The sequence below is a fragment of the Mastigoproctus giganteus genome, chromosome 4 (genome assembly GCF_048544385.1).
Source record: "Mastigoproctus giganteus isolate SK-2022 chromosome 4, ASM4854438v1, whole genome shotgun sequence".
Lineage (NCBI taxonomy): Eukaryota > Metazoa > Arthropoda > Arachnida > Uropygi > Thelyphonidae > Mastigoproctus > Mastigoproctus giganteus.
In genome coordinates this window covers 116,900,993-116,925,631 of record NC_143578.1, presented here as the reverse complement: position 1 = coordinate 116,925,631, position 24,639 = coordinate 116,900,993, and the positions used below count along the sequence as shown (strand labels likewise).

Below are 24,639 nucleotides of genomic sequence, written 5' to 3'. Positions count from 1 at the left end.
ATTGTAATTTAATTTAATTTTAATGGGTTTGGTAATACAACACAACTCAGAAACCAGCAATTGTCACCCATTGTCCTTGATACCTCTGCTCCATAGTGTGGATATCTTGGGGGAATCATTCTTCCTGCTCATCACAGACAGATCCCAAGTTGTCGGGAAAGAAGTCCAGGTGCAAATGTAGGAAGTATATCTTCAGCAGCAGCATTCGGCATCCTAACTTTTGATAGTTATGCAACAGTTGTTCTATCAACTCTTTATAGTTCTCTACTTATTTATTCCCTAAAAACATGCTAACAACAGCTCTGAAGGATTTCCATGCAGCAAATTCAGTGGAGTTAAGTTTAGTTTCAAAGATTTTATCTTTTAAAAGCCATCTAATTTATAGGCCTACAAATATACTCTCCTGCACTTTTTATCACTAATTTTTGGAAACTGGCTTTTTAAGTACTCCAAACCTTCATTTTTTTTGTCCAGAGCTTATACAAAAATTTTTCACAAGACCCGACTTCATGTGCAAAGGCGGGAGAAGCACCATTTCAGGTTTCACTAAAGGCATGCATTTGATGTTGAATTTCCCTGAATGTATTCTTCTCTAATGGACCATTCCATCATAATATAATGATGTTTTACTGCTCAACTAACCTATAAACACAGGAAACAACAATATTTAGTAAAACTATCCTGTAGACCAAGCAACAAAGCAATTAATTTTAAATCACAGATTTTCCAACAATATTAGTAGCAATGACATGCTATCATTGGTTTGATTCATAGCCACTGAATGAGCTCTGGGACTGACGGTTTGATGTTACCATTTTGTAGCAAAACTGCTTTTAAACTTGGTTTAGAAGAATCAATCTCCATTTCTTCAGGATTGTGTTCAAACCCTATTTCATCCATCAATCCATTTACATTTTTGCAGACACAAAGAGAATCTTCCATTTGATAATAACCTGCAAAATTTTCATTTTGGTTTCTAAACAGAAATTCTCATGGTTTTTGCCAACAAATTTCACTGTTGAAACCTACATCCTAATAGCTCAGCCTGTTGCTTTGAAAGATTTAAACCCCTAACCAAATCATTAAGTTCACTTTTGCTCAAGTGTGGGGTTTTGTCATTTTCAGGATTGTAACTAGGATCGGCAGATGTTGAGGGAGCAGGTATGGGCTCTAGTGACTTTTTTGTTCTTCTGGAATAGTGATTTCTTCACAACTTGGTGGAGGAATAGGGAGTTCTGGTGTGTGTGTGTGGGGGGGGGGGTATTTTCTTTTAACTTTATCTTTTCTCAAAAACCCCTTGTTCTTTGTGAGGCAGAAATAACAATCTTCGAGGTGACTTGTTGGTTCTCCCCAGATCATTGGAACAGCAAAAGACATTTTAGAATTATTCCCCTTCATCCATTCAGTCAGATTTATGTAGCACGTTATGCAGTGCCTACTTTTTATCCTGCTCACCTACGTGACAACAGAAATAAAAATAATAAGTTTGTTCCACTTTGTCTGTGATTGAACGATGTTGCGACTTCACTGTAAATTGCCCACAAATATAGCAAAAACTGTTTGGCGAATTAATGCAAGTACAGTGTTTTCGCTCCATTTCACAAGTCCAAAATGTATCTTAAAAACACCACAACCTACCACTAGATCTTACAAATCAAAACTAGCCTACAAGCATCATTAGCCCATTTAAAGGCTAAAGACGCTTGTAGACATGTTATCTTTCACAGAGGTCCACTCCTCAGGGCCATAAAACTAAAAAGAGGTATTAATATACCATTAAACAACACAGATATGTCTCTTTTGTTACAATAAATTCGACCAGGAAAGGTACAGAATGCGATTTTGAATGATTTCGTTGCTTTTGAAGCTATTTTCGTTTTTTTAAAACAGGTTTTGCACTTTTCTAAAAAAATGTAATAGAAACTCTTTTACTGTCATTCATAATCAGCACATACAAATTAACAAAAAATGCTTACTTTCACCCATAGCAAAAAACTTGATTGTCACACAGCATCATTTCCAGATTGCAATATGTTTGTAGAAAAAAATAATAAATATAATTAATTTTATGTGTTAATATATTATGACTCGTGAACAACAAAATGAACTGAAAACTAGACACGACATTACTCGCAGAATAAATGGGTGAAATGGGGAGGGGGAATGGTGGTTTTTTTTTTTCTGATGCTGTATATGCTTGCTTTCTTGCATCATTTGCCATTACTAATACTAGTACGAATAACAAAAAATATATTAAACTATCTCTGTTTCAAATATATATATATATATATATATATATATAATATCATCATCAGCCATTTTCAATCCACTGCAGGATGAAGGCCTCTCCAGCAACTTTCCAGTTCCTTCTGTTTTGTGCAATGGCCATCGATTTACTACCCACAAACTCATGAATTTCATCTGTCCATCTCCGTTGTCTTCCAGGTTTTATTCTAGTTCCGCTTGGTTACCATTATGTTATTTTCTTAGATTCCATCTGTCATCATGTCTTCGAGCTATGTGTCCTGCCCAAGACTATTTTAGTTCTTTAGTTTTGATAAGAATGTCCTTTACTTGAGTTTGCTGCCTAATCCATGTGTTTCTCTTCTTATCTAACAGTCTGATTCCCAATATAATTTGTTCCATTCTTCACTGTGTAGTTCTCAGCTTTTCTTCCATTCTTTTGGTGAGTGCCCATGTGTCACTTCCATAAGTCATGGTGGGGAATATATATTGGTTCATTATTTTACGTTTCAGACAAACTGGGATATTGCTCCTCAGTATGTGACTATATTTCCTGAATGCTATCCATCCAAAATTATTCTTCTCTAGACGTCATGCCATTTATCATGATTACAGCTAATGACTTGTCCCAGATATGACTCCATCTTTTCAATTACTGCTCCTTCAATCATTGTATCCCTTTCTGTGGTGTACTTGTTCATCATTACTTTTGTTTTAGCCATATTCATCTTTAGTCCAAAATCCTTATTAACTCTGCATAACTGATTAAGATTTTCCTCCAATTCTTTGGGATCGTGGCTTATGACCACAATGTCATCTGCAAGTCGTAAATGGTTTAGGCACTCTCCATTCACATTGACTCCTTTCTGCGGCCAGTCGAATCTTCTGAAAGCTTCCTCAAGGGCAGCAGTAAACAACTTCGGAGATATCATGTCTCCTTGTCGAACTCCTTTCTCAATTTTAAATTTGCTGCTGTCTTTGTCTAGTCTAATAAAGGAGGTAATAGCATTCTCATATATTTTCTTCAAAACCATAATATATGGGGTATCTATGCCTTGTCTTTCCAGTGCCCAAAACATTGCTTTATGTTTCAAATGCCTTTTCATAATCCACAAATGCTGGGCATAATGGTGTTTTTTATTCATTTGCTTTCTCCATTAGCTGTGATATTACGTGAAGGTGGTCCATAGTTGAGAATCCTGTCCTAAAGCCAGACTTAATTCTCATCAAGTATTCTTTCTAATCTATTAGTAAAGACCCTTGTGAACAACTTGTAGATGTGGGGTAACAAGCTAATTGGTCTATAATTTCCAATTTATCTCCTTTCTTATGCAGCAAAACTATGATTGCATTATTCCACTACTTAGTCGTCACACCTTTTCTAATGCATTTTGTGAAGAGTCTTGCCAGTTTTTGTGTCATGTCTCTCCCTCCCAATTTTTACAACTCTACAGTAACTACATCTTCCCCAGGGCTTTCTTTTTCTTCATTTTCTTCAATGCATGTTCTATCTCATCAGGAAGGATATCGGGTATGTTGTATATGTTACTAATTGCGATCCATCTTCCCCACTGCTGGCATCATTCTCTTGCTCCTTGTATAACTGTTTATAGTAGTCTTCTGCTATTTGATTTATGCCATCTCTGGTATTTATAAGTACACCATCGCTATTCTTCAGTTTCAGTATCATTTGTCTTTCTGTATTACTGCTCATGGTTGCTGATTTAAATCCTTTGTTTTCCCTTAATGCTTGTTCTACTTTTCTTGTGTTAAATTTTCTTATGTCCTCTCTGAGTCTCTTTCTAATGGCTTTGCATAACTCAGTATACTCGGTTTTCTCCTTGTCAGTGTTTTTCTTGCTCTTCATTTGTCGTCTTCGGTTCATCATGACAAGTGTTTATTGACTATTTTTTTTTATTCTGAAAGTGATAAAGCCCAAGAAACCTATAGGTTTCTTGGGCTTTATCACTTTCAGAAAGTTGTAATATTCCTCGTTGATATCTTGGTCCTGAGCAGTTTGCAGCAATGTCAAACTTGTTCTTAAGTTCCAGTACATACTGCTTTTTCTCCTCTTCTGTTATCTCAAAGACCTTTGTATTATTTACTCGAGTCAGTTTTTTCCTTTCTTTTCTTACATCTATATCAAGTGTTCATCTTACCATTCTGTGATCACTTCCAACATTTACCTTGTTCAGCACAGTAACATCATTCACAATATATCTTCTGTTAGTGAGAATGAAGTCTATTTCATTAGTTGTTAATCCATTTGGGCTCTTCCATGTCCACTTTCTGTTCACCCTTTTTTTGAAAAAAAGTGTTCATTACTGACAGTCCTCAAGATTCTTCAAATTCCACAAGTCTTTCACCTCTTTCATTTCTTTCACCAATTCAAAAATTTCCTATAGTTCCCCTTTCTGCGCAGTTTTGTCTCTTTCCAACCTTAGCATTGAAGTCCCCCATAATGATAGTGTAGTGAGTTTTCTGTTCATCTAGAAGACTCTCAATTTTGGTGTACATTTCTTCAACCTCTTCATCATCATGGCTTGATGTTAGTGCATAAATCATTATAACCTTTAGCTTATACCTCTTAGAAATCCTGAGTAGTAGTCTTGACAAAAAGTACAAAAAATACATCACCCTTGATGATGGACTTTTCAATTCCAAAATGTTGATTTTTATATCTTTATGGACCAGAAAGCCAACTCCACTTTCACTCCTCTCACTGTTTCCATTGGTGTACAGCAGATTTCCACTTGATAAACTTATAAGTGATTCATTTCTTCTTGTTGTTTCAGCCAAATAAATGATATTCCAATTCATATTTTCTAATTCTTTTTCCAGCTCTAATATGCTGTCTTCACCGATGAGTGATCTTATGTTGTAACAGGCCAAGTTCAGTTTCCGTGCATGGCAGCCTGGTCATACCTAGGGATTCTTAGCACCCTCTGCTTCCACTCTGATCCTCTTGCTGCTGTAAGAAGAGGAGTGAAAGCTGCTGCTGACTGAGGGCCATTTGTTTCGTCTTACTGTCATGTGCTGGAAAGTTTGGTCTTTTCCTGTTCATGGTGGCCAGGCGTCTTGAAGAGAACCACTCTACACGTTCGTTGCCACCTAAGTGACGTAACAGGGCTTACCATCGAGAATGTGTTCGTGAGTGGATTTTAGGACTTCTCCTAAATCTTCTGAAATAGAAAGATATTGTATCCATCGGTGTTTTAGACTGAGTGTCTGTTAAATATAGGCACAGTTCCTAAAATTCCTAATGGAAAATACAGCCCTGCTTTCAATAAGAATAATATTTATTTTATTTATTATTTTTTTTAATTCATTGCAATGTTTTTCATATCAAACATACTTGTTTGACATGAAATTTGTATGGATTGCAATTTTTGGGAAATGCAGTTGTTCCAGTGAACATTAGTAGAAGCAAAAAATTAGGAAAAATTGTTTCTGTGAATTGATCTGTATATGGATATTGATTGATCGATGGAGGCACGTTTTCAGGAGAACTACAGATGTAAATTCTGAAGAACAGTGCCCATGGAAGTATTTGTAGAAAATGCATGCAGCAGAAACTGAACATCTATGATAGAGAGAGAGAGAGAGAGAGAGAGAGACTAATCACTAATTAACCTGACTGTACTCCCTTGAATAGGTCAGAAGCTTGAGAGAGGTATTGGGGGCTACACTCAGTATATGGAAAATAACATTCCATGGCGGGGTGAATTTGAAATTTGTGCAAAGAGAGGGTAGCTCTTTAGAAAAAAGTAATGCAGAGAGACAAACTGAGAGAAACCCCAGTTTTTTGGAAGCTGAGAAAGCACTATTTTTGATGTGCTTATACCTAGAGAGATTAGAAGTCAGGGTAATCCCTAATAGTGATTCTATAGAAATCCAGTGTCATCTAAGATGAGCAGAGGAGAAATCTTATTTATCCTAAAAAGACTTTTTTTTTTTTTTGATGATCAATGATAAGACACAACTGAATTTTAGAAATATTGAGGTTAACTGAGTTTTCTCTACCCTGTTGGAGAATTTCCTGCACATCGGCATATAAGGAATTGGTGGTAGACATTTCAGAAGTCAAAACTACATGTGAAGTTTCTCAAATTGGAAAGTAGAATGTAGTGTGCTATCATCAGCAAAACTGTTTACGATTTCCAGTATGTAGAAGAACATTATTAGATTGATATGAAAACATTGGAAGAAAGAACAGAATCATGGGGAACACCACCATTGGTGAAGAATTATACTACAGAGAGCCATCTACCATCATCTGCAGTGAACATTCAGAGAGAGAGAGAGAGAGAGAGAGAGATGAATACCGAATTGCAAAAAAAAAAACAGTCAGCAATTCATAAGATGGGAACTTCTTTAGAAAAACTTTATGCCAGAAAATGTAGTAACTGCTTGTTTTTCACTATACTTTTTCACTGAATTTGCTCATTGACGAGTAACATAAGCAATATATCACCAGTAGAGCTTCCAGGGTTCGAGCCCGTGACCACCAAATAGGGGAGGATGCGGAAAAGTCAGGGAATGACTACCACATATCCCCGGAGCAATATGGTCTTAGTTCCTAATGCTCCTAAAAACCCAACAACAATATCAATAGTGAACCAACACTGACAGACTCTATATTGGTGATAATTGATCAGATGAATGGTTTCAAGCATCCTGATTTTCTTCTGACTGCTGCATTTCTTATTAGCATTAGTATTAGTAGAGGCATATGATGCAAGAAAGCAAGCTTATGCAGCATCAGCCAAAAAAAAAAACAAAAAAACCCTTCCACTTCACCCCTCCGTTCGTTTCGAAATACCTGTCCAGCTGAGCCTTAAATTTATTTAGGCTATCAACTTCCACAACAAGGGATGGAAGTCTGTTCCACCAACCAACTACCCGCTGGCTAAAGGCAAATTTCCGCACATCTATCCTACATCTGTCTTTCCTCAATTTGTTATGCCCTCTCAAGTGATTGTTCTGAGCAAGAGGCAGTATTCTATCAGATCACCTCGCCGGTGCCTAGTCTCCAGACACTGTAATTTGCAAAACTTAAGCCTTTCTTCGTAAGAGCAACCCTTCGTTCCGTTCACTAACCTTGTTGCCCTTCTCTGTACTCGTTCCAGCAGCTCTACATCCTTCTTGAAATGAGGCCTCCAGACCATTGCCTTATACAAGGGAATAATCACCTCCTTATCCCTGCTAGAAAAATTCTTGTATATCATTGATAAGACACCATGAGCTACTCTTGCAGCCCGTCTGCACTGCTCAGAGAACTTCATATCTGCCTGCACAATTACCCCCAGGTCCTTTTCATTCTCTACCACTGTCAGTGTAGTACCACAGAGTTGATATGTTGCTCTGGGGTTACTGTTTCCCATATGTAGTACTTTACGTTTGTCAATGTTAAACTTCATTTGCCACCTCTCAGCAAATCTGCTCAACCTTTCCAGATCCTGTTGCAGCAGCATAGCGTCAGTAGCGTCCTTAACAATCCTGCCAACCTTTGTATCGTATGCAAACTTGCACATTAAGCTTGATATACCATCATCAATATTATTTATAAATACAGAAAACAACAATGGACCCCAACAATGAACCCTGAGGGACTCCACTAATAACATTAGTCCACGATGAGCAGTGTCCATTAATTACCACTCTCAGTCTTCTGCCACTCAACCATCCCTTTATCAATAGCAACAATTTGCCACCAGTGCCACACTGCTCCAATTTGTGCAGCAGTCTTCCATGTACAACAGTATCAAAAGCCTTTCTAAGATCCAAATATATAATATCAAAGTTATTCCCTGCATCCAATTCTTTTGTGACTACATCATAGAATCCAATCAAATTGGTCAGGCAAGACCTTCCCTTAACAAAACCATGCAGTGTCTGAGCTATAACTGAATTCTTGTCAAGATGATCCTGCAGTGCTTCTTTAACCAGTGCTTCCATTAATTTTCCTGGAACAGAAGTTAAACTCACAGGTCTATAATTACTTGTGTCAGACTTGGATCTTCCTTTGTGAATTGGGGTTACATTTGCACATCTCCAGTCTGTGGGTACCTCCCCTGAGTCCAAGGAAGCTCTCATAATTATGGCTAACGGAATGCTTACTTTCTTTGCTGCCTCCTTTAATATAACTGGATAGATCCCATCCACCCCAGGTGCCTTTCTTGTATTTATCTTCAACAGTTTCTCCTCCACTTTACTCTCAATTAATACAAGATCATCTAGCTCACTGCCAGTGTTTATTTCATCTATGGCATTCCCCTTCCCCTTATATGTATCCCATGCATTTTTCTTCTCTGCCATATGTCTCATTAGTTCATCTGACATCCATTTAGGCCTGAACCTTGAACAATATTTCTTAGTTGGTATGTAAAGCCTAGTAGCTTCCAAGATAAGTTCTTTAAATTCTTCCCATTTTGAGTTTGCTGTTGGTAACATCATCAGGTGGTCCCACTGTATAGAATTTAAATACTGTCTCAGTCCATCGTAGTCGCCTTTACGAAAGCAATAACCCTTCCCTTTACCCCTAATGGTAGTTACCTCTTTGAGTAAATCCCACTTCAGCACACTGTGATCACTGCCACCTAGTGGTTCATTTACCTGCAGATTCTTAATGCATGAAGAATCACTACTGATAATCAAATCAAGAGTATTGCTCCCTCTAGTTGCCTCCCAAACATGCTGATTTAGAAAACAATCATCCAATAAATCCACAAAAGCCTTGCTAGTGTGTGAATGACCAACCCACAAATTCCAGTCAATATCTGGGAAATTAAAATCCCCCATTATAAGACTCTCTGATTTACTGGCCCACTCTATTTCCCTGTACAGTTTCTTATTATACTCATCAGAGTCATTAGGCCTATAGCACACTCCTATTCTCAATTTTGATATCCCAATGCTTATGTCACACCAAACTGACTCGACACTGCACTATCCAGCGATGTCGATTGGCTTCACTTCCTTGGATTTTATGTGTGTCTTAACTAATAGCATAACCCCTCCTCCCTTCCTATCCTGTCTATCCTTTCTGTAGACGTTGTACTCCCCAAATTCCAGTTCTGCATTACTTGTATCTGTGTGATACCAGGTCTCTGATATCCCAACAATATCCGCCTTTGATGCTTTGAGCAATACCTGAAATTCATCAAATTTATTTACCCAACTCTTAGCATTGGTGTACACGCAAGTATACATGCACCTGTTCTTTTTCTTAGCTACCCTAACACAACCCATGTGTTTACTTGTACCCCAATGACCCCCAGCATTCTCTGAAATATCCTGCATCTTATTTTCCAAGCTGCTGCTCATTCCAATAGAAGCAGTGCAAGAATCACTTTCACCTCTGCCAGTGGATACTGTTAATCTATCAGTCCGTGTATCTCCCCAATCTAGCAATTTTCCGACCCACCTAACCCTGCCTCGATAGCATCAGCAAACATTCTTGCACCCTTTCTATTTAAGTGTATCCCATCCCTGTAGAAGCAGTCTCTCCTGTTAACAAGTACAGACCAGGCTGAAAAAAATTCTACCTCTTCAGCCTTGCACAATCTTTCCAGGGCCGAATTGATCGACAGGGCTCTCATCATATACTCCCTCCTATCGTGTCTGGGCAGAATTGCATCTTATGATTGTAAATGTGACAGTTAGAGGAAATGTACGATGCTTGTAAGTTGGTTTTTTAGTTGAGAATCCAATAGAGCCATCAGGGTTTAATAGATGTGGGAGTATAGATGAATAAAAGAATAGATGGATTGACTGGAACTTGTGGGTTAGTCACTTACATGCTAGCAAGACTTTTGTTGATTTATTGGATGACTGTTTTCTACAGCAGCATGTTCAAGAGGCGAACATAATAATGAAATTACATGAAAATACTCTTCATCTGATTATCAACAGTGATTATTCATGCATTGAGAATCTACAGAAAAAGGAACCACTAGGTGGCAGTGATAGCAATGTACTGATGTCGGATTTACTCAAAAATCTAGCTATCATTATGGGTAAAGGGAACGGTTTTTGCTTTCGTTAAGGTGACTATAGTGGTCTCAGTTTTTAAATTCTGTACAGTGAGACCAACTGCTGATGTTACCTACAGCAAATTCTAAATGGGAATTTGAAGATTAATTCTTCAAAGAAATAATCTTGAAAGCTACTAGGCTTTTCATACCAACTAATAAATACTCTTCAAGGTTAGACCTAAATGGATGTCAGATGAACTAATGTGAGTCCTACCAGAGAAGAAAAGTGCATGGGGTGCATATAAATTATCAGGCGACACAGAAGCCTATGGTAGATATCATCTAGTCTGTAATCAAGTTACACAGAAGGTTAGGCAAGCGAAGGAAGATTATGAGAAATCTTTGGCAAAGGATGCTAAGAAAAACAGCAAGGTCTTCTTTACTTATGTAAACTCTAGAAGGAAGGGGATGAATCAGATTGCTCTATTTGATATCAATGGTTCGACTATTGATGATCCTGCCCAGGTAGCTGACAAACTGAATGAGTGATTATTTTGCATCTACATTCACACGTGTGGAGTTATTTAGGGAGGAGAATGGGAGAAGTTTATCAATCTCTAACAGGGAGCTAAAGAATTTAGTAATAACTGAAAGAAAAGTGGAGGAGGAATTGTTGAACTTAAACATAAGAAAAACACCTTGGGTTGGATGGGATCTATCCAGTTATATTAAAGGAGGCAGCAAAGGAAGTAAGCAAACTCTAGCCATAATTATGAGAGCATCCTTGTACTCAGGGGAGGTCCTCACAAACTGGAGATGTGCTAATCTATTCCCAATTTACAAAGGGGATCAAAGAGTGAGACGAGTAATTGTAGACCTGTTAGTTTAACTTCTATTCCAGGAAAAATATTTGAATCACTGGTTAAAGAAGCATTGCAGGATCATCTAGACAAGACTGCAGTTTTAGTTTAGTCACAGCATGGTTTTGTTAAGGGGAAGTCTTGTCTAACCAGTTTGATTGGATACTATGTTGTGGTCCCAAAGCAACTGGATGCAAAAAATAATTTTGATATGATACTTGGATTTTGGGGGTATTTTGAGGGCCTCCGTAGCCGAGTGGTCAGGAGAGGGAGTGCAGTAGCATACGCTCTTTGAGTAGACCGGGGTTCAAGCCCCTGACTGTTGAATACGGTCGATCTGCCAACCCGCACTGGACTAGCGTGGCAGATTATGGTCCATTTCTCTCAGCATGAATTGTTGAGGAGGCTTCCATCCTGCAGTGGGTTGATAATGGCTGCACTTTACTTTTACTTGGATTTTAGGAAAGGTTTTGATACTGTTGCACCTGGAAAACTACTGTGCAAATTGTAGCAGTATGGCATTGAGGGCAATTTGCTGCTATGGATAAAGGGATGGCTAAGTGGGAGAAAGACACTGCTCTTCGTGGACTAATGTTATTAGTGTAGTTCCCCAGGGTTTGTTTTTTGCCCATTTATGTGTTCTGTATTTATCAGTGATATAGATGAAGGTATATCAGGCTTAATGTCAAAGTTTGCAGATGATATGATGGTTGGCAGGGCTGTTATAGACAGTGCACTACTGCAACAGGATCTAGAAAAGGTGAATTGATGGGCTGAGGCAACTAAAGTGTATCACTGACAAATGCAAAAGGTTTTCATTACTTGTTTTGAAATTAGCTATGACAATGTATTTTGAGATTTTTTTATTATTAAGCATTGAAAAATTTATAGCAAAAAATGTTGAAGATATTAATATTAACAACTACCGATTTTTCATTGAAATATCTTCCAAAAGATTTTGTCACTACCTTATGCTAATGTAACCTTCTGGTGATTAATTTTATAATATTGGCTTGACTAACATTATTTTAAGCGATCTGCAAAGTTTCCCATAAATTTTGGAATTTCCATTTTCCCATAAAGCACGGGTCACATGAATTTTTGTAATATTTGGTGGGCCCAAGAAAATTCCTAATTACTGAAAACTACATTCTCTGTATAACTTTGTTTTTATTGTTATGCAGGAAAACAAATTTAATACCTACCTATATATCTACAGATTCAAAAATAAGTCTATGGATATGGAATATAAAATGTACCAATCACAAAAATACAGTCAGTAATACAACAAAATTAATTATTACTTATTTATTGTTCTAATCACAAAAATACAGCTATTTATTGTAATACAACAAAATTATAATTAATGTGATGAATGTATTTGTAGGTGCAACTAAGTTTCATAATATCGTGTTTTAAAGTACTAGTTACAATTCTTAAAAATTCACATGAATGCAGGTCAGTTAGGTGTGATTGTATTTTTGATTTTACATATTTCATTTTTGAAAAGGTCTGCCTACATGTACTTTCGAAAATTGATGGAACCTTTCTTGCAAAATTTTTAAGGTTTGGATAATCTGACCCAGATAATGTTGAATAAAATTGAATTAGATTTTCATTTTTTAATATAGTCTTCAGTGCATCATAGTGACATCAGATAGTGACTGTAGGAAGTCCGAGTAGTGTGTATGGGGAGGGCATTGTCGAGCCCACATTATGTCAAGGATCTAGGTATATTCTTACCATGTATATGCCATATCCAAAAATTTCATTACTTCATGCAGCATGTCCCCCCCCAACTTTTTCTTACTATTGAATACACCATGAATTGTCTAACTAATAGAGTAAGCTTATCTGCGAAAAGATCTAAACCTCCCAAACACTTCCTAGTTCATTTCACAAATATATGTGGTCTCAATTCTAATCTCAACAATGTCCATTTCCACTTGCAGTCTGCCAAACCCCATGTACCTTTTCTGACAGAATCTCAGTTATCGGTTGATTCAACTACTGTTCATCTCAGTTGCCCAAATTATTCGCTGTATGATTCCTTTCGCCTCAAAGGCGGTACTTGTGCATATGTCCATTCTGATATTCCCTGTCAGAGACTTAGCAATTTGGAATCTCCTCTCTTTGATCTTCTCTGGCTTAAAATCTCTCTACCTCATTGTGTCAAATTCATCTGTTGTCTCTACCGTTATCCCAACTCCACTAATCATTTGGAGCTCTTTGACTTCCTGTCTTTGCAACTTTACTTTCTCCAGTCCAACTTTCCTAACAGTGAGGTAATTTTCCTTGGTGATTTTAATTTTCACAACTCCAGCTGGTCAAGATGCTGAGGCTTTTGCAATTACTAATGACCTTGCACAGATTGTTCATTTACCTACAAGAATACCGGACAATCCTAACCATACAGCCAACGCGCTTGATCTTTTTCTCACAAACAACCCTTCTAAGTAAACAGTCGAAATGAGTGGTACTTTAGGCACTTCAGATCAGAACTTGGTGATTGTCTCTTCTCCAATGGAGCTTTTATCTCATGTCTATTCCCAACCTCGTGTTGTTTGGCATTACACGAATGCAAAATGAGATTACCTGCGAGATTTCTTTTCCTTGCTCGGATTACTGTTTCAAAACTTGTGATGTCAACGTTTGTTCAGATCGTGTCAGTGAAATTATTCTTGCAGGAATGGAATCCTTTATCCCATGCTGCACTTTAAAATCTCATCTTTTATCTAAACCTGGTTTTCCAATAAATGTGCTAAAGCTTTTCAAGAGAAGAAAGTTACCTATCGTAATTGGCTTGTTTCTAATTCTTCAATTTCATTTTCGGCCTACACCAAAGCTCGCAACAATTGTAAAGCAGTTATTAATCAGTCCAAACTAGAGTTTGAACAGGCTAAGAGTAGAAAACTTGCTTCTTGCCCTAATGGTAGCCAAGCATTCGGGTCTCTTGCCAAAGCTGTTGGCCGCAACGTTTGGCCATCTATGCTCCCACCTCTGTCCAAACCATATGGTTCTGTTGTCACTTCAGCCAAGGATAAAGCTGACCTGCTAGCATCATTTTTTTCCAACTCATGTATTAATGATCTTGGAAAACACCTCCCACCATTCCCAAAAGACTCCATTCAATGCCTCCTGTGGTCTTCCGTCAAAAGGATGTCAGAATGATTTTGACGAATCTTGATACTAAGAAAGCTCCAGATCCTAATGGTATTTCTCCACTTGTTCTCAAAACCTGCACTGCTGAACTTACTCCTGTTCTTTGCCGCCTTTTTTTTTTTTTTTTTCACTTTCTTATTCCAAAGGTGTTTTTCCTTCTGCTTGGAAATTTGCTCATATCCAGCCAGTTCCTAAAAAGGGTGACAAATCCCTCCCATCCAATTATCGTCCCATTGCAATTGCTTCTACTCTTTCTAAAGTAATGGAGAAATCAATTAACCGCCAACTCTTAAACTACCTAGAAACCTTCCATGTGATCAACGATCGCCCATATGGATTCCGTCAATGTTAATCCACTGTTGATATTCTGGCTTATGTTACCCATTTATGGACTAATTCAATGGAAAGGTTCGGTGAAACACAAGTAGTTGCCGTTGACATCTCAAAGGCTTTTGATCATGTTTGGCATAAAGGTCTTCTAAGCAAGCTTCCATCTTATGGTTTGCCAACTGTTTTTAGTAATTGGTTATCCAGTTTTCTCTCTCTGATCACTCACTGAGGATGATGGTAGATGGCTCTCTGTCTTCTGACTTCTCCACTAATGCTGGTGTCCCCCAAGGTTCAGTTCTCTCCCCAACTCTTTTCTCTTGTATATTAATGACCTTCTTCCATTGACTGGAAATCCTATCCAAGTTTTGCCGATGATAGCACATTGCATTCCACTTTCCATTTTGAGAAACCTTGCCCTGCTCCATCAGATTCAACTTCTCGATAATCTGCTACCAATTCCTTAAATGCCGATCTTCAGGTAATTCTCCAGTGGGCAAAGACAACTTAGTTGATTTCAACCCTTCTAAAACTCAGTCTTGTCTTATATCTCGCAAAAAAGTATTCTTCTGCTCCTATGCTTATCTTTAGTGACACTCCGATTTCTAGGCAAAATGATATATCTCTTTTCGGGATTACCCTGACTTCTAATCTCTCTTGGCACAAGCACATTACAAATATTGCTTCCTCTGCATCTAAAAAACTTGGTTTTCTCTTTCGCTCTCGGCGTTACTTTTCTTCCAAACAGCTGCTCACTCTGTGTAAATCGCAAATCCTTCCTGCCATGGAATATTGTTCCCACATCTGGGGTGGTGCCCCCAAAACCTCTCTCAGGCTTCTTGATTCCATTCTGAAGAGGGCAGTTAAGTTAATTAATGTTTCATCTCTAACAGAGTCTCTCCACTCACTGTCTCTTAGATGTACTGTTTCTGCTGTATGCCTCATCTACAGATACTTTCCTGGGCACTGTTCTTCTGAATTGGCTTCTATAATTCCCGCTCTCTCTTTCAAAATAGTCTGAACACATGCTGCCACCGGCCAACATCCATTTACTGTCCAACTTCAAACTCACAGAACCAACTTTTCATCTTCTTTGTTTATTCATTCAACTGCCATTTTCTGTAACAACCTTACTTCATATGTATTTCCTGAAAATTACAGTCCACAGAAGTTCAAGTCCAATGTCAACAAATATCTTCTTTCGTCTTCTCAACCTCCAACCCAAGCACGGTACTATAGGTTCCAGTACCTCTTTTTTTTATGGTTGTATTAAAAAAAAAAAAAAAACCGTAGAGAGGAAGTTGTTCTAACTCGCTTCCGCATAGGACATAGTCATCTTACACATGCATTCTTGCTGAGGGCATATGACTGTCCTATGTGTGAGGAGTGTAGTGTGTTTAGTCAAACAGCACCAGGGGTTTTCACCCATATCCGCATACTATACATTGTGAGTGTGAAACAGAACACTGTCAATGTCAGAGGTTATGTGCGAGGATTGTGACGCCTTTTTAACCATTCGTCATATTTTAACGTTTTAGCCATCTGATTGACCCTTATACACTCAATCAGATTTTATCTGACAATGACAGTGTGTCAGCTGTTTTTAGGTTTTTAAAATCAATAAACCTTTTTGCTTGTATGTAAATATATCTTTATATTAGTTTACCTCGTACATATTTATATTTTTATACATATTGACATTGTGACTTTAGCAAATACGTCACTATAATTTTTACTGTTATCTAGTATGGGACGTAGTTTTGGCGCATTATAGCCCTGGTTGCTGATGCGCCATTAAAACCGAAACAACCAACCAACTTACTTTTGTCAATTGCAATAGAATAAGCTTCAAATGTGAATATCATTGAATTGAGCTGATTTCTTAAATTCTGAGCTATTGCATCGATCCTATTAGCTACTGTGTTTCTACTTAAGCTTACACTTTTGAAGCTTTTTACTTTCTCTGGATACAACACTTCTGCTACTTTAATTAAACACTCACTAATAAAATCTCCTTCTGTAAAAAGTTCTGATTTGCTTGCAATTAAATGTGATAACAAGTAACTGCTTTTACAGTTGCTGTATTTTCCTAAGAAGGTTTGGTAAACAAGTTTTGCTGTTTTTTAAAAATTGATTGCAATTCTAACAACTTGCTTTCACGATGTTTCCCATCGTATAGTGGAACGTCTATATTTGTCAAATCCAATATTTGTCACATTTTTTCAGTAAAAAAAATGCTTACTTGCCGATATTTGTCCAAAAATCCAATATTCGTCATGAAAAGTCACCCACCACGTGGTCATCCTAGCCTCGCGCAATCGCCCACGCAGTCAGCCAGCCCCGTGCGATAGCCAAGCAGTCTACCTTGTGCAATCATTCAGTGCGCATTACCTGTTATTTTCTCTTTGAAATTTTTTTTTAATTTTGCAATTTTTTGCAATTATCTTTGTAAAAAGAAGTGACCATGGCCCCAAAAAAGTGTAGTGAAGAAAAACAGCCAGATAGGAAAGCTGGGAGAACCACAATTGAAAAACAATTGAAAAAAACCACAATTGAGTTGAAAAAAGAAATCATTACCAAGTTTTGAAAGTGGAACACATGTTTCCAACTTAGCGTTAGAATTTAACATGCCCAGAACTACGGTAAGCAGCATAGTTAAAAATAAAGAAGCAGTTAAAGCGGCTGATGTGGCAAAAAGGTGTAAAAATTCTTGCTTCTAAAAGATCACAAACATATGAAGACATGGAAAATCTTTTATTATTATGGATTACTGAAAAGCAAATGGCTGGTGATAGTATTTCAGAATCTATCATCGGCAAAAAAGCAAGGCAGTTATATGATGACCTGCAGCAAAAGAACCCAGGAACCAATGGTGATTTCGTAGCATGTAGGGGCTGGTTCAAAAAATTTAAAAGGCGAACAGGCATTCATAGTGTAGTTAGGCATGGAGAGGCTTCAAGCTCGAATGCAGAAGATGCAAAAAAGTTTGAAGATTTCAAAAGCTATGTAGACACTGAGGGATTGATCCCTCAAGTTTTTAATTGTGATGAGATGGGACTATTCTGGAAAAATATGCCTAGAAGAACCTACATCACAAAAGAGGAAAAAGAATTGCCCGGACACAAACCAATGAAAGACAGATTAACACTCTTGCTGTGTAGTAACGCTAGCGGGGACTGCAAAATTAAACCATTGCTCGTTTATCATTCAGAAAATCTGAGAGTTTTTAAGAAGAACAATATCATAAATAGTAAACTAAATGTGATGTGCAGAGCTAACAGTAAGGCTTGGGTAACAAGACAGTTTTTCCTGGAGTGGATTCACGAAGTGTTTGCCCCAAGTGTGAAAGCTTATCTAGCAAGTTATAATTTACTTATAAAGGCAGGTCCTCTTGGTTTTGAACAATGCTTTTGATCATCCCCCTGGCTTGGAAGATGATTTGGCAGGGGAATACAGCTTTATTCGCATTAAATATCTACCACCAAACACAACTCCTTTAATCCAACCCGTGGATCAGCAGGTCATTGCCTCTTTTAAAAAACTTTATACAAAAGCCCTGTTTCAAAGGTGTTTTGAAGTGATGTCAGAGACAGAACTTACATTGAGAGAATTTTGGAAAAATCACTTCAATATCATCCATTGTTTGAGGATAATTGATAAGACATGGGGGGAATCGTCTTCCAGGACAATGAACTTGGCCTGCAGGAAATTGTGGCCAGAGTGTGTGTCAGAAAGAGACTTTAAAGGTTTTGGATCAGAGCCTGTTTTTGATGAAATTGTGTCTCTGGGCAGGTCCATGGAATTGGAGGTTGATAGTGAGGAATCCTCAGGGGCTCACATCTGGTGAGTATGGGCTTGGCACACTCAGGGTCCTGGGTGTGCCAACTACATGTTAAGCATACCATTTTGCTCCTTTTTTCTGGATGCAGTAATAGTCTAGCTTCCATTTCTCTTGGAAGTTACAGCATTCTTCTTCGATTGTTCTTTTCTTACTCATACTGGTATTAGCGGTTGACATAATGTTTATTATTATGTGTCTTTTTAATTTAATACAAATAAAACATAAAATTAACTGCACACAGTTAAAAATATAATTCATAAATATACAACTGACACTTTATGGTCTGTAGTACTTGAAGCTGCAGTCAGAAGCTTAAAAATAAAACATTGTCCTATCTTTTCTCTCTTTTTCGAGCGCTCCATCAAAAATTGCTTAAGTGTAAAATTCGAAATAAATTATGTGAAAATTAAAATAAACTTTTTGTTGGAGGGCCGCATGAGGCCTGCAGGCCGCATGTTTGACATGCCTGTTTTACAGTATCAACCAAAAACACACACTTCTAATATCACACTTGCTGTCCATCTTTTTTAATAGTTTTTCTAGAGTTCTTCCTTGAATTTATTCAAAAACTACCCATTTCTGCAACACCAGATTGTTGATTTAAACAATCAGCTATCTGCTGGCTGAAGGCAAACTTCTGCACATCTGCCCTGCACCATCTCCCCTCAATTACACTTTATGCTCTCTCATGTGCACATAGTCAGAGCAAGGGGAAGGATTCCATTGGCAGTGAGTTTACTCAATCTGTTCAGAGCCTCAATCAGATCTCCTCACAGGTGTCCTAGTCACCTGACTCCACAATTTGCAGAAATGGAGCCTTTCCTGGTAAGAGCACCCTGTTGTTCCTCTCACTAATCTTATTGCTCTTCTCTCTACCCATCCCAGCAGATCCACATTCTTCCTAAAGGAGGCTTTCATACCTATATACAGTACTCAAGATGTGCCACTGATTACCATTTTCAACCACCCTGCCAAACTTTGTATTATCTTTAAACCTAGATATTAAGTTTGATAGGCCTTCATCAATATAATTAATAAATATAGAAAATAACAGTAGGCCCTGCACTAAACCCTGGGGAACTCCACGTTAGTTCAAGAAGAGCAGCACCCATTGATACCAACTCTGTCTTCTTACCTTTATTCATAGTAATAACTTTCCCTTAATGCCACACTGTCCAATTTGTACAGCAGACTTTTATGTGCAGCAGTTTTAAAAATATTTTCTAAAATCATATATGATGTAAAAATTATTTTTTGCATTCTCTTCCTTTGTTATTGTGTCACAGTATCCAATCAGTTTGATCAGACATGACCATCACTTAACAAATCCATGTTACATCAGCAATGTAACTGGGTAAAGTCTGAGACTCTATCTGTCTCCCTGCAGCTCTATTCAGCACACCGAGCTGAGTACTCCGACTTCCTACCAGTTTACACAACGGCTTGAAGTCAAAATTGTGTGTTGAATCTGCTGAGATATAGTAGTGTCTTTCCAGACACTACTATATCTCAGCAGATTCTTTCTGAATCCAGCATACACTGCAGAGCTGCATCCTTTAGAGTTAGCCTTGGATCACATTAGAACTAGTCAATACCAAAGGTCTATAATATATTCCGATTCTTTGAGTGTATTTCAGGCTTTATTATCTTTGAGACATAATCCTATCCAGTTCTCTGTCGGGTTCAGTAGAAGGTACATTCTCTTTATGAGCACAAGTTTGATATCCATTTCTGCTGGATTCCTAGCCACATTGGGATAAGGGGAAATGATTTGGCTGACCAAAAGCCAAATCAGCAGCTCCCACTAATAATTGTTGCCTGTCAGTCCCCTATACAGACTACAGGCAAATAATACGCAACAAAATATACTCCCAATGGCAAGAATAGTGGAATAGACAGACAACAAATAAACTAAACCAGATAAAGCCTGTAATTGAAACACGGCAGTCTAGTCTGTGTGCAGGAATCATAGCGAGGAAGTTGTTCTTACTCGACTCTGCATAAGGCACAGTCATCTGCCCTCCTGTGTGCGAGTCTTGTGACACCATTCTATCTATACAGCATATTTTAATCGATTGCATTAATTTTACCACTTTTACTCATCTGACCAGGCCTTATACACTCAGTCAGATTTTATCAGACAGCAACCATGTGTCAGCATTTTTTAAGTTTTTACAAGCTACTAATATATACACTTGTATCTAAATTAGACAATTTACTTTTAAACTTATACTGCTTTATATATATATATATATATATATATATATATATATATATATATATATATATATATATATATATATAAAACAATTTGGCAAGGTAACCTTTTTAAAGCTTACCTGATCATTTTTAGTATTTTAATTTTCTTCCTGCCGTAGTATAACCACATTGTTTTTTGCACCAGTCTGATATACTCTCATTTTGTGTATTAGATATTTCAGAATTTGCACTGAAATATCTAATATTCTTGTTCCTCTGTTCTCGTTTCTCTGAATTATACTCTTGTGAATTATTATCCATTTTATTGTCCTTCTGAGCATCTTGTGTATCGCCCTCATTGTCAGTTATGTTGCTTTGACTTTTCCTACTCTCTAAGAATGGTAAAAGAAATGACATTTGCGATTTGAATTTCCATGTATGTATATTCTTAACTGCATCTCCACTTTTCTTTGTACGACACTCGTTGAGTGCATTCAAGAAACACCTTCATAATTTATCCCAACTGCTTTTCACAGCTTCAGCTATAACAGAAAAAAGAATATATGATCCCTACCATGAAATAATAATATGCAGGTCTTTGCTTACGCTTTGAGCCTATTTTGATAACCTGATGAAATTAATATTCAAATTCTTAAAGGTAATTCTTACAGATCTGCACAAAAAAAAGTAGAAAGAAGTCCAAAAAACTATATGTATAATGATTATGAAATTTGTATTTTATGACAATAAAACAAAATTTATTGAGCTAGTGTTTTCTTTTCAGGCTTTTGGCAACTGGTAACTCTTTTCAAAAACTTGGGTTTTAGTTTCCGGTTAGGTTTAAGTACAGTTCAAAAAATAGTGATCGATGTGTGTGACACCATTTGGCATAAGTTGGGACCCATTGCAATGCCAGATCCAACACCACTTGGAAAAAGTCAGCAGCTAAATACAAGGAACTATGAAATTTCACAAACTGCATTGCAGCCATAGGCAGAAAATATATAAATATTCAGTGCTCAGTTAATGTAGACTCAACCTCTTACAATTATAAGGGATTTCATTCTACAGGATTCAGGTTCTACAAGTGCTAACAGCACTTGTAGATCTTGAATATAAACTTATTCCAATTGATGTAGGTTCATATGGCAGAAATAGTAATGGAAGTGTTTTTTTTAAACTCAAACTTGGGTAAAAAAAAAATTCAGCTCCAATCAGCTTGATGTTCCTGCTGCCGCTCCCTTATTTGAAAATGGTGAGCTGCAGCCATGTTATGAAGCATTTCCATTAAAAACGTACTTGCTTCAGCCCTATAGCTGACATCATTATCAAGAAAATTTTCAATTATCAATTGTCCAGAGCTAGATGAGTAGTAGAAAATGCTTTTGGCATTCTAACTGCTTGATGGAGATTATTTCGTAGGTCTTTAGAGATACAGCCCCAAACAGTTGACAGAGTGGTGCTTGCTACGTGCTGCCTTCACAATATGTTATGCAAGGAAAGTGAATTGTCTGCCAAAATGGAATCTTTACCACTTGATGCTGACCTACAGAATTTAGGTTTCCTTTGAGGAAATGCTACACGTGAAGTTTTCCAAGTTCGAAGCGCATTTGAAAACTGCTTTGTATCTCCTGCTGTTCAGTACCATGGCAGCAAGCAAGTATTCTTCATTGAAGAATACAAAATTAAAAACTGAAACCATATATCTTGGTTTTTTTTACATTTAAACAACACTAATGTCACAATTTCCTATTATAATACAAGAAAATTCTGTCTGTAATTATCTGTAAATATTATATTTCTTAAAAAAAAAATTCCATCCTTGAACTTTTTGCCCCTATGTTGTATATCTGCTTAATTTTTCATTTTGTTACTTTTTTCCTTTAGTGTTATCACCTCTATTCTCTCCCTTCAAAGTGTACTGTTATTTCATATTCAACATTGTTCTGGTTTTTTTTTTTTTATAGGTAAGCCTGTAGACTGGTGGTCAATGGGGATCATACTATATGAATTTCTCGTAGGCTGTGTGCCATTTTTTGGTGAGACACCAGAGGAACTGTTTGCACATGTAATCAATGGTAATATGTTTATTATATATATTGAAGAAATTCCATAATTTACTGGTAACTTAAAAGGGTCAGTCCTAAATTATATTTATCATTGAGCATATTTGTAAGATCCCGCATTGCTTCGATCCTATAACACACATTTACATGTGAAGTTTACCCAAAAAATAAATGGAGTTTTTATTTCTTCAAAAAAATTTATATTGGTTAAAAAAAAACAAAAAAAACTATAACATGCAAATTAGCAAGGAAGCAAGCTTATCAACGATCGGCCCAAAAAAAAAAAAATCTTACCTTTCCAACTCAAAACTAACTACTTATTTCCATCCACTTTAATAATTGGCTAATTTTTTCTTAAATTAATTCAGCCTACCAACTTCCACAACACAACATAGAAGTTTATTGCAACAATCAGTTCAGAAAATTTTTTAATTTTTACATGTCCATCCTACAACTATCCTTCCTGAATTAAATACAATGAGGGTATCAAAAAGTTTGTACCTTTACCAAGAAATAATAGCCCTAGAATGGTGAAACTTCACAGGAACTTTAATCCTTTTCTATGTACTCTCCATGTATAGTAACGCATTTCCCCCATCTATGGATCAGTTCTTTAATGCCTTGATCATAGAAGTCAGCACTTTTTTCCTGAAACCACGATTCCACTTCATTGCTGACTCCCTGAGATGAATGACTTCCTGAGAATAAGGTGGGTGCTGCAGTAATTCGAAGCCGCACTGGGCAACTAAATTGGTGGTGGCAATGGCCGTGTGAGCCAGTGCTTTGTCTGACAGAAGACGGACACCTTTGGTTAACATTCCATGCCTTTTTTTACCTTCAAAGCATTGTGTAACTTTTTTAAAAGAATTCTGTAGTATTCTCCAATAAGTATGGAACCATGAGGTAGGTAATCTGTCAGGATAACCCATTTTTCTGTCCCAAAACACGGACAAAATCACCTTCTTCGCAGATGGAGTGGTCTTTGCCTTTTTTGGGAGGTGGGGAAGAGTTGTGCTTCCACTGCTTTGACATGTCTTTTGTCTCCGGATCATACTGGTATACCCAGCATTCATCATTTGTCACCAACTGATCAAAAAAGTTCTCAACATCCACATTACACAAATCCAACAGTTGGCAAGAACATTGCAATTAACATTGCTTCTGCAAAGGCATCAGCAATCTTGGAACCAATTGTGTGGAGACCTTAGACATGTGCAGATAGTCATGTAAAATGCTGTGGGCAGACCCATAACTAATTCCCACTACATTTGCAATGAAATTAATTGTCAAACTTCTGTCACTCAGCACCAGCTGCTCAACCTTTGCGACCATCTCACTGTCTGTGGACGATAATGGCCTTCCTTCTCTTGGCTTGTCAAAGACTTGTGCAATCACACTGAAACTCCCATTTCCACTTTTTTGCAGTCTTAAGTGGATTGAGTAAATTAAATTCAGATGGCATCCTCACTGATGATCACAAAGCAGCACATTTTTACATATTAGGATCTTTAATCTACATTTTTCATCTTTCAGCTAAGTGAGTTGGACCAAGTGAATATCCCCTTTGAATGCTGAGTTTCATAGAAATTTGTTTGAAGGTTGCAAAATTGTCTGTCTAATATCATCTAAAGTGTCATGTATAACAACACTCCTTCCTGTAATTCTTAATCTCAACTAATCTACACACTCACAGAACTTTTTTATCTTAAAAATTGCCACTTTGCATTTACAGTTAGTGTTAGGTAATATTTCATCAAATTTTTGTAGTCATTCACTATAAGAGCTCGTTTCGAAATAAGATTCCTCATCAATGTCGGCATCTGTATGTGGTGAGGTAGTGGAACCTCCCTATGATGTTTCTGATTCTACAGTTAGCATCATTGGGATCCATTGCCCACAGCCTAGGTCATAGGAATCTGCCATATGTCTTTGCCTGTGACCTATGGAAACTCGAAAAGGAGGAA

The 24,639-nt window shown here is 37.3% G+C and overlaps 1 protein-coding gene across 5 annotated transcripts in view; it reads left to right on the top strand.

Moving 5' to 3' along the window:
- Positions 1-24,639, top strand: part of LOC150087015 (microtubule-associated serine/threonine-protein kinase 3-like) — a 912,052-nt gene that overhangs the window by 704,678 nt on the left and 182,735 nt on the right. For all 5 annotated transcript variants that reach the window (XM_090372902.1, XM_090372903.1, XM_090372904.1 and 2 more), the window contains one exon: positions 22,577-22,687. In XM_090372902.1, coding sequence (XP_090229028.1) covers positions 22,577-22,687 — 111 coding nt within the window. The remainder of the gene's footprint in view (positions 1-22,576; positions 22,688-24,639) is intronic.